This window comes from Cyprinodon variegatus, unplaced genomic scaffold (assembly GCF_000732505.1).
Source record: "Cyprinodon variegatus isolate N-32 unplaced genomic scaffold, C_variegatus-1.0 Scaffold606, whole genome shotgun sequence".
NCBI lineage: Eukaryota > Metazoa > Chordata > Actinopteri > Cyprinodontiformes > Cyprinodontidae > Cyprinodon > Cyprinodon variegatus.
Window position 1 is genome coordinate 350,410 of NW_015151059.1, and position 10,964 is coordinate 361,373.

The following is a 10,964-nucleotide window of genomic DNA, read 5'->3' on the forward strand; positions in this document are numbered from 1 at the left end:
TGCCATCAACACCTTTGTTTCTAGATGTTGGAGCTTGGCCTGTTTTCCTGTGCTCTCTTCATCCTCTGACATGGGAGCTGGCTCGGAGCTCGTCTGCCTGGCTGTGTGTTTCCTGGGCAGAGCCGCCTTTTACAGTTGCTTTTGTATCTAAATGGTCGTTAGGGGAACCTGATGGTCATTAACTCCCTTGTAAGAGTGGTTTTGGTCACATCCCTTATTGAAGTGTGAGTCAGGTATGGGCAGGTGGGAGGTGAATCCTCTGGTTATTGTTCCTAAAAATGCCTAAAAATGCTGTTTTCCAGGTTAACAAAGAGGGCTTCCGTAACCCCTCTCTCAAACCATCAGTCTTCCTTGGCCAGAATCTGGATGTTGTTCTCAAATGAGTGTCTTTTAGCCCTCAGCTGTAGGTGAACAGCTGAGTCCTGTCCTGTGGAGTTGGCCCTAATGTTGCCTGTGCAGCGGTTGCTGATTCTCTCCAATCTACAGGTCTGTGCTCTCTTCACTACACTGAGAGGCATAAACCACGCTGTCGGTCTTGTTACTGGGTGTCTTGTCTTTAGGGTGAATCAGTTTTTGTCTCTGGGTGTTGCTGGGTTTGAAGTGCACAGGGATCCGTTTTCGGCTACAAGACAACCTTCCTGCCTACAGCCATTAAAGGTCAAATATCACAGTATGCTACAAACAAAAAAACATTAAGAATGAGCCCTCCAGAAAAAAATTCCCTCAGCCTAGGCAAACAGCATGAACCAAGACCCTCGTTATTCATCCCTTCTGTGGATGAGCAGTTTTGGCTTTCAATGCCCGCTCTTCTGAAGGCTGCGGCCTCACAACCTGTAACCATGACAACCAATCAGAGTTCTCAACGATAGTGGCTAGGACCATGGATTAATACAAGTCTGTACCTTGACCCATGTGCTGCTACAGGCCGCTCCGAACAGCTTATTTCCCCTTATGATATAAAGGGCATGCTTTTCAAAAAGACCATTTTGCAATTATAGATGTGATTTTTTTTTTTTTTTTTGGCATTTATGAACCTTATACACAGGCTTCAGGACACCTGACCGTTACAAAGTGTTTATAAAGTTTAGAATAATATGGTAAGTAGGTACAACTTTTAATTTCCCTTTTGGATCAATATTTTGAATAGGATTAAGTCTGTGAACCTAGTTCCTTAAGTCGCACCAAACCTGAAACATTGGGTCAGTGCTTGCTTCAGCTTTACAAATGATCATCCTTTTGTAGTTGATGAAGATGGTCAGGGACTGCTTGGGCTACACATAAGCAAAAAATGGGACTCAGTTTATTTTGAATGGATGTCCACTAGTCAAAGGCTCACTGCAGACTTTGTGACCTAAAGAGCTGCTGCATATGAGTTATTATAACAGATTCCTCAGGCCAACATACAGAGCTTGACACTATCAATGATACATCGGGGCTCCCCTCTTGAAATATCGACTAAGTAAGTTGGCATAAGACGCACCGTCTTTGGCCAGGTCATGTGACCTGGAAGAAGGTATTGCTTTATGGCCACAGGCTCTTATAACGTCATGGAACTCAGACGTTTGCTCTACTATTTTTCCACCTGCTTGACTGATGGTCATGGCTGAGGGAAGGAAAAAGGCTGTGTGAACTTATTCTTTTCTCATACGACCTTTCCTTTACCCTTGTCAAGAGTAGGGAGGCAACTGCTTTCTGTCATCCCCAATATTAGCTCCAGCATACAGACTGGTACATGACTTCTAAACAATCACCCCTATTTAGGCAGAGGAAAGGCACACTCAAAATATTTTATCTCACAAATAGGCCATTTACCACAAATAGGCCAAGGAAGAATATGCTTCCACAGTGTTTATACGCTAGGGCTCCCACTTGGGAGCATCTTCTGCAAGTCACAGTTCTCTGCCGAGCCGATCAGCCTGTGGACCGCTCCACAGCCTCTAAGAGAGGCTCACTCAGCATCCACTGACTGTCACTTGCTGCCACCCCGAGGACTCATCAACCGAGCCCTGCCTAACCCTCTACCCAGAAGCCTCCTCCGGGTTAGCAGCCACCTTCCCCACTGCAAGCTCCTGCATTTCCCACCTATGGACCTCCGCAGCCCCACTCACTCCCCCCGGTGGATTGTTCACGAATAAAGCGGTAAGCCTTTTAGTGCTGTCGTTCTCATCTCTCGCTCCCTTCGTTTACAGACACCCTGAAGAAACTCCAAATGTCGTCTTTGGTTGTTTTTTTTTTATCTTAAATCTGTCCTACCTGTCTCCTTGGTTTTCTTAATGTGGGTCAGAAAACAAGGGACCACGACTGATGTTTAGGAGAAGTAAAAGGTCTAGCACTGTGCCTTTAAACTGAAGCTTTTCTATGGCAACAAACTGCCACAGGATACAAAGTCTTCATTCAGTTCAAAAATACTTAACTTGAATGTTTTTCCCTAATGGATTGTTTGTTCTTTAAACACGTTTTTCGTAGATGTTGAAAGCTGTTGGCAGGAAGGGTCTTCTGTCTTGCACTGGATCATTGACTGAAGACACCCTGTTTTGGTTTTGTAGTTTTCTGACGATGCTCACTGTTATCTATAATGTTTTCCATTTTATGAGGAATTGCTCCTTGTGAAATCCTCTCCAGGGTTCGGTCATTTCTCTTGCACTGTAACCCCGGCAGATAATGGCAGAGAAGTTCACCCTTTCCACAACAGACTGATACAGCACATGCAGCATTTTACTCCAAACACTGAAAGACCTCAAGAAGTACAACCTTCTCTGTCCAGCAGTGTTAATCTCATCAGCTTTTTTTTTATTAAGTCTTAGTCTTAGTCACAACGACAAAAATCAATTTTAGTCTTTGTCATATTTAGTCATTGCCTTCCCGATTTAATTTTAGTCTTAGTCTAAATGACGAAAATCAATTTTAGTCTTAGTCAAATTTTATAAATGTTTCTCATTTTAGTCAACACTGTAAATAATAGAACTTCTCCACTGCTTTTTTAACATATATATCACACTATACAGAATAAAAATTCTTCACACTGCTTATCTTTTTCTCTATTTTATTTATATAACACTGCAGAATAGAACTTCTTCACACACTGATTCTCTTTTTAACATATATCCCACTGCACACACTGAACCTTTAGTCGGCTTGTTTCATCATATCCATAAAGTCTTCATCCTCAATGGTCCTTGCAGGCAGGCCAGAACACCCATTCCACTTTGCCATTGAGTTCTCCAGGGCTTTCTGCTCTTTGGAGTCAGGGGTGGGGGGGCATCTCTGACCCAGACTTCCCTTCCTTCCCCAACCTCTGATCTGGCTGTGGCGTCACTGTGTCAGAAATCTAGTTGGGAGGAAGAAATTTAAAGGATTAATATCCAGAGTATCAGTAGAACATCTTTCTTCTATAACAGAGAGACAGATACACACACACACACACACACACACACACACACATATACATGTATATGTGTATGCACGCCCACTCACTCACACACCCATTCCCACTACTACACCACCCGTTCCTTACCTTCTTCCATATGGCACCATGTTTCCTTAGATGTCGTTGGACATTCGCTGTGTTCTTCTCTGCCATGTTGAGGCTGCAGACTATTTGGTGGCGTCCTTCCTCCGATGTTTTCCTTTGCCTTGTAAACTAAATGGCTCCATACATCACTGTGTTGTTTAACAAACCACACACCGGAACCGCAATGACTGCGGAGTTGAGCTATGAGTGTAAGTCCTCTGCTAGTACTGACTGAGCGGCGCGAGAGACTGTGGGACAGGCGCCGTGTGGGACAAACAAGGCAACAACACGTAATCTTCTATGAAGTTTAAGAAACACTCATATTAACAATTATAAATTGATTATAAACAATTACATTTCTTAATGTCCATTCATCCATGGATCGTAGATCTAGTCTGTCTTAGTCTTGTTGATGAAAATCCTGTTTTATTTTCGTCATATTTTTATCTTCTGGAAACAATTTTGTGCATTGATGAAATATTTCATCGTCATGGTTGACGAAATTAACACTGCGCTGCATTCTGTCCTTGGCGGTGGCCCCAGCATACCAGATGGAGATGGAGGAGGTGAGGATGGAGGAGGTGATGGAGAAGTAGAAGTGGAAGTGCTGGGGGTGAGTTCTTCCTGAAGTCCTCACTATTTTTAGAGCTCCAGGTTGATCTCCCTGCACCAGGTCACCAGATGGTCAACCTCCCACCTGCAGGCAGACTCGTCACCATCAGAGATAAGTCCGCTGAGAGGGGTGTCGTCCACGAACTTCAGAAGCTTGACAGACTGATGCCTGGAGGTGCAGCTGTTCGTGTTCAGGGAGAAGAGCAGAGGAGAAAGAACAAATCCCTGGATGGAACCAGTGATGATGAGCTGGGAGGAGGAGACATGTTTCCCAGCTTCACCTGCTGCTTCCTGTGAGACAGGAAGTCTCTCATCCACCTGCAGGTGGAGTCAGGCACACTCAGCTGGGAGAGCTTCTCCTGAATCAGAGCTGAGATGATTAGACTAAAGGCAGAGCTGAATATCAAAAACAGGATCCTGGCGTAGGTAGCTGTGAAATCCAGGTGCTGGAGGATGTAGTGGAGGGCCATGTTGACGGCGTTGTCTGCAGACCCGTTGGCTCTGTAGGCAAACTGGAAGGGGTCCAGGAGGGGGTCAGTGATTTCTTTCAGGTGTGAAAGCACAAGATTCTCAAAGGACTTCATAACCACAGAGGTCAGGGCGATTGGTCTAAAGTCATTAAGTCCTGTGGACCGTGGCTTCTTGAGAACAGGAATAATAATGGAGGATTTGAAGCAGGATGGTACGTGACATGTCCAAAGTGAGGTGTTAAAAATTTCCGTCAACACTGGAGACAGCTGAACAATACAGAGCTTCAAGGTAGATGGAGAGACAGAATCTAGTTTGGCAGCTTTCCTGAGGTTCTGTCTTCTGAAGAGTTTATTAACATCTCTCTCATTTATGGAAAGAGATGTCACTGAGGTGGGTGGAGGGGACAATGGGGGGGGTGGTTGCAGGACTGTCCTTTTGTCTGTCGAAACAACAGTAGAAGATATTCAGGTCCTTGGCTAAGCGTTGGTTGTTTATTGAGCGGGGGGGGCACTAGACTTCCTCAGAGACGGACCTCCGGGGTCTGGGTCGGACAGAACAGCTCTGATGTCATCAGTCTAAGCCCCTCCCCTCAGGGCTGCGTCCTGAGCCCCCTGCTGTTCACCCTGATGACACACGACTGCGTCCCAAAGTTCACCACCAATCACATGGTGAAGTTTGCAGACGACACCACGGTGGTGGGCCTCATCAGAGACGACAACGACCTGGACTACAGAGAGGAGGAGGAGCAGCTGGTGGTGCAGAGATAACAGCCTGATCCTGAAGGTGGAGAAGACCAAGGAGATCATGGTGGACTTCAGGAAGAACCGGCCTAACCACGCTCCACTGCTCATCAACAGGTCAGCTGTAGAGGCGGTCAGCAGCACCAAATTCATCACAGACACCCTCACCTGGACTGGAAACACCACCTCACTGGTCCAAAGGGCCCAGAAGCGCTTGGTCTTCCTCCTTCCAACCCTTCTCCTAACTTTTATTTAAACATATATTGAAGTATCTGCTGGTTAAAATCACTGAGTGCTGCTTTGTGTCTCTGCTCCAACCAAGCTACTATGTGCATGAATAGCGAATAGGGACCCCAATAATATAATGTCCCAAAGTGAGAGATCCAGTGATATTACACCGATATGCAGGACACAGGAGCAGCAGGAAAGAAAAAAAAAACACGGATAGCTGCACCCAACCCCAGTTACTGTTGGCTAAAGTAAATGAGCACAAAGGAGGGAAATTATTGGTGGGATTATTGGGGGTCATGTTCACAAGAGTCCTTCAGAAACTTACTGTCTGTGCTTTAAAGTACAAAATAAACTAACCAATGACACCAAATGTGTAACTTTGTGATAAAAGTTGGTGGGCACATGTCCACACCAGTCCTTCAGAAAGTTAGGCCTGTGAATCACACAGTGACTAACCTTTCCAGATTTTAAGGTGGTAGATAAAAGTGGCTGTAGTGAACCCAGCATAGCCTTATTACATGACTGCCTGACAGGCTCTCTGCTGTTATTCTGCCTCTACAGGTAAGAAAAGAAGCCCAGCGGCGATCAAAGAGTCAAAGTCGTAAAACAAAACAAAAAATCTAAATAAAAGATTGTTCACAAGTCTGTAATTGCGAGTCAAAGTTTAGTCTGAAGTCCTTCAAATGCAAGTCGAATCTTAGTCTAAGTTCACCCAGCAGCCTAAAGTGACTAAATGCAATTTTTTTGCTAATATGCGACCTGGATCTGATCTTTTCATGACTGTCTGAACAACTCAGATCTGATCAATGCAACCCAGGTCATTTGGTTCTGTGGTCCTGAATTTGATACGAATCTGATCTTTTCAAATGGGACCTGTGTCTGCACAGTCAGGTCGCATTCATCCGACCTGAACACCATTAAAAACCGACAAAGGTCACTATTCAGCATTGTGCTACACAGAAGCGGCAAGAAAAGCCACAACCATGGTGGACAATTATGCAGAGTATTTATACTGAAAAGATTGTGTTTTTTGAGGTTGGGAAAGATGGCTAGATGCACTCTGACACTAACATCCATGTTTACTTCCGTAAACACAGAGCACGCTGGCTTGTGACGCCATTGCGTCCTCTACATGATGGACGCTTGCATTGTATGAATGCAGTTCCCACAGGGGATCACATACAAGTCGCATATATTTGGAAATGTGAACGGCAAAGCAAAAAAAAATCCACAAGAAATCGTAATTAAGCATTAAGGCCTACAGTGTGAACGTAGCTTTAGGTCCCCATCGCTCATGCACTCACCCCTCAAGCTTTTTTTTCTCTGTCATAGACAGTCACCCTGCAAAGAGTGGAGGGGTAGAGTGTTCAGGTTTGGAAGGATTCCCAAACGGCTGGTGTGCCAAGCTGAGACCAAACCAGCTGATTACTGCTACGTCTCACTGGATAGATTGGCTAGTTTTTAATAGTAAGGAAGGATTTGAAATCCACCCCCTAAGATGCAAAACAAGAAGAAAGGAGATGGGAGTGGCCTTTATTGACAGAGTAGCACCAAACACCTTTTAGAACTGGTTGAGGTTGACTCTATCCACTGCAACCAACTCTTTAGTTTATATTTGCAGGTTGTCTCCACAGGTGCTCATTTAGATATTGTTAAAAATCTAAATCAGCATACTTGACCACACTGAGAGTTTGGGAAACACATATTTATTTTGGGAAGCAGTGGACATTTATGCTATTTATGCTAGGTAAATAACATTTTATGATTAAGCCTACCTAATGAATATACAGATACGTAGTAAAAGCAAGAGTCAGATAAAAGAGTATTGAAGGAATAAAAGTCCTTACCATTGCTTTTTTCACTGTCAGCTGGCTTCATCTGGATTGGGTGATGCATCTGAAAACGTAACAAACAAAAATGTGCTCATTAAAGAATCATTTGATAGTAAGCTTTTATCCAAAGTTCAAGCAAACTCAGTAAAACGTCTACTTCAGGTTGAATATAAAGAAAGCTATGAAAAGTATAAAGCCCAAACTCCACAAGCTCCTGTCCATCTCGGGTCAGTTGCAGACCGCCTCGTTCTTTGAAACAAACTCTGGAACATTGGGGCAGGGCCAAATGGACTGGAGCAGGACCAAAAAACTTGACGGTGACGGACAGAGAGCATGTCCATTGACCATGATGGGAGAAGTTAGAGAATATGACATGGTTCAAAAGTTCCCAACTAACAATGTTTGTTCTTCCACTGTACGACCCCCACCAGCGTTTACATTATTGTTCCAGTTGGCCTGGGATGTAAAGAGGAGGCTGAGCCAGAGCGGTGATCTGGGCTTGGGTTGCCTCGCTGGAGTCTGGAGCTGTGTTATTTAGAGAAAGAACATCCATGGATAGATCAAATCCCTCACCCAGAAAACTCAAAGTCATATGCCTAACACCATTCCTTCTTTTTATGAACATTTGTCTGCTCCCCCAAAAATAAAAGATTCTCCTAGAGTTCTTAGTATTCTGCCTTAGAAAGAGATATGATGTTTAGTCTACATTTAGTCTTTGCTGTTTGCTTTGCTAGCCAAAGTATTCTAATAAAAACTAAAAAACAAAAAGGAAATGTTAGATAAATGAACATTGGATTTATGTAGTCAGCTTTTCATTAAGTTTTCTGACGATTGTAAAACAGTCTTATGCATGGTGATGGATAAGATCTAAGAGGGTCTTCAACCTTTATCTGCAGTAAAACTCATTTTAAAAACAAAATCATGGAGATTATGGTTAGCTGCTGAAATAAACTGGTTTAGTCCAGTTTGGCAAGCATAAATAACTGGATGTGGTAGATTGGAAACAGATTGATTGTGTGACTTTTCTTAATAAGGTTCCAAAAAGGTTAGTGATTTGTTTTTTTATAAACCAAATACCTGGAGTTTTGTTTTGTTTTTTTCCAAATTTGAAGAAGTTTTGTTTCCCATCCAGGAAGCTTTTTAAATTCAAAATGTCTGGATTAGAGTTGAGTTCCAAGCTTTATAGAGAAGCCCAACAAAGCCTTGTTATGGCTTAGAACATAGATGGCTTCCTTTACACCCCTCTCAAACCACCTGTCACCTGCCAATTCACATCATGTCATCTCAAGGCACTTCACAGTTCACCAGATCATCCAGTCAGATTGATTCAAAGTTTTCTATCTAAGAAAAACCTGTTGATTGAATCAACTCATTGATTTAAATGCAATCCCTCACACCAAGCGTGACATAGGTGAGGAAAAACTCCCTTTGAACAGGAAGAAACCTCCAGCAAAACCAGGCTCAGTGTGAGCGGCCATCTGCTGAGGCCCACTGGGGTTCAAGGAGAAAACTCATTTCAGCCGCTTGTATCCGGGATCTCATTCTTTCGGTCATGACCCAAATCTCTTGACCATAGATGAGGGTAGGAACCTAGATAGACTGGTAAATCGAGAGCTTTGCCTTTTGGCTTATCTCTCTCTTCAGCACCACAGACCGGTACGGGACACGCTTCACAGCAGACGCCGCACTAACCGCACTCCATCTTCCCCTCATTCGTGAACAAGACCCCAAGATACTTAAACTCCTCCACTAGGGGCAGTACATCCTCCCCAACCCGGAGAAGCGACTCTACCCTTTTGAGGCTCCAGACCATGGTCTCGGATTTGGAGGCACTGATCCTCATCCCGGCCGCTTCACACTCGGCTGCGAACCGCTACAGTGAGAGCTGTAGATCATGCCCTGATGAAGCCAATAGGACCACATCATCTGCGAATAACAGAGACACAATCCTAATGTACTCTGGTTGTATTTCTCTTTTGTTACAGTTTTACAAAATGTTTTTATTTGGTTACTTGTATTGTTACTCAACTGACTGAAACACCTCTAGAAAATCTGCAATTGTTTTAACTGTGTTACTTTAAGAGCCCCTCCTTTTTATTTCTTCTTCCGTGGTCTTTAAATTGTTTGAACCCTTAGACCCTCCCCTTTTGTCATGTTGTCCTGTGGGAGAGGTGTGTGTTATTTATTTTTCATCTGAATACATCCAGTTTATTTATAGATCTATTAAGTTAACTTTTGTTATATACTTCTGTTTTGTGTAGGACTTGGAACAGGCAGCCTATAACATGGCTGGTTTCTTGTGTGTTGTTCTCGTCAGGTAAAATAAATTGAGAAATCGCCCTTTTAAAGAAAAACTGTGTCACGGTCTGATCACTTAATAAAACCAGCACAGGGCAGAAAGGATCCAGTTACACTAAGGCCACCAAAACAGATCCCCTCAACTCCTTGGCTGTGCCTAGAAATTCTGTCCATAAAAGTTAAGAACAGAATCGGTGACAAAGGGCAACCTTGGTGGAGTCCAACCCTCACCGGAAACGGGTCCGACTTACTGTCGGCAATGCGGACCAGGCTCTGACACCGGTCGTACAGAGACCTAACAGCCCCTATTAAAGGGCCCGGTACTCCATACTCCCAGAGTACCCCCCACAGGACCCCCCGAGGGACACGGTCAAATGCATTCTCCAGATCCACAAAACACATGTAGACTGGTTGGGCAAACTCCCATTCACCCTCCAGGATCCTGCTGAGGGTATAGAGCTGATCCAGTGTTCCACAGCCTGAACGAAAACCACACTGCTCCTCCTGAATCCCAGATACAGTTGGGTTTACTTCTACAAGAATTACAGTTTCTCAGTTGAAATGAGCCAGAACCATGGGCGTAAATGCAGCGTACCAGGCTGTACGGAGAAAGGGGAACATTTTCCCAGTCTTCCCAAGGATCCAAAGACCCGACAGGCATGGATTATTTTTGTCTATCAGAAGGTCCCTGCAGAGGTTGATGCTCAACTGTTCATTTACTCGAAGCATTTTACCGAAGACAGCTTTCAAAATCTTGGTCAGTTCAAAGCAGGATTTGCTGAACTTCTTTTTCTGAAATGAGGAGCTGTTCCCACCGTAAGGCCATCACAACTATAAGCTGCAAGTATTATTCTGTCTCTGAAAGGGGAGGGGTGTTTGGTCGCTCCGTCCCCCGCTGTTTGTTCGCACAAAATGAATTTATTCAGGGTCGGGTTTGGCAAAGCGTACAAAGTAATAAAATTGTTTTATAAAGTTAATTGTACTTCTAAACATCTTTAGACAGTTTTTTTTCTAGCTTTTATTGTCATTTCACTGTCACCAGCACAGAGTAATGAAATTCACTCTCTTCCTTTAACCCTTCCCTTGAGGAGCAGTGGGCTGCCATTGTGCAGCACCCCGGCAGTAATCACCAAATCCTTTCTTTGTTTTAAGCTGCTAACATGTTTTTTCTTTTAGAGGGAAAATACCAAAAGCTGCCTTTGTTGCTGCAGATTGAACTAGTACCATATACCGGCGAATCCCCAGCAGCAGCTGCCTCAGGCCCACTCG

The 10,964-nt window shown here is 44.0% G+C and overlaps 1 protein-coding gene across 1 annotated transcript in view; it reads right to left on the reverse strand.

Moving 5' to 3' along the window:
- LOC107096215 (CUGBP Elav-like family member 1) overlaps positions 1-10,964 on the reverse strand; it is a 68,004-nt gene that overhangs the window by 22,121 nt on the left and 34,919 nt on the right. The window contains exons 3-4 of the mRNA XM_015392785.1: positions 7,638-7,660; positions 7,413-7,461 (exon numbers count right to left, since the gene is read on the reverse strand). Of these exons, the coding sequence (XP_015248271.1) occupies positions 7,413-7,461; positions 7,638-7,660 (72 nt within the window). The remainder of the gene's footprint in view (positions 1-7,412; positions 7,462-7,637; positions 7,661-10,964) is intronic.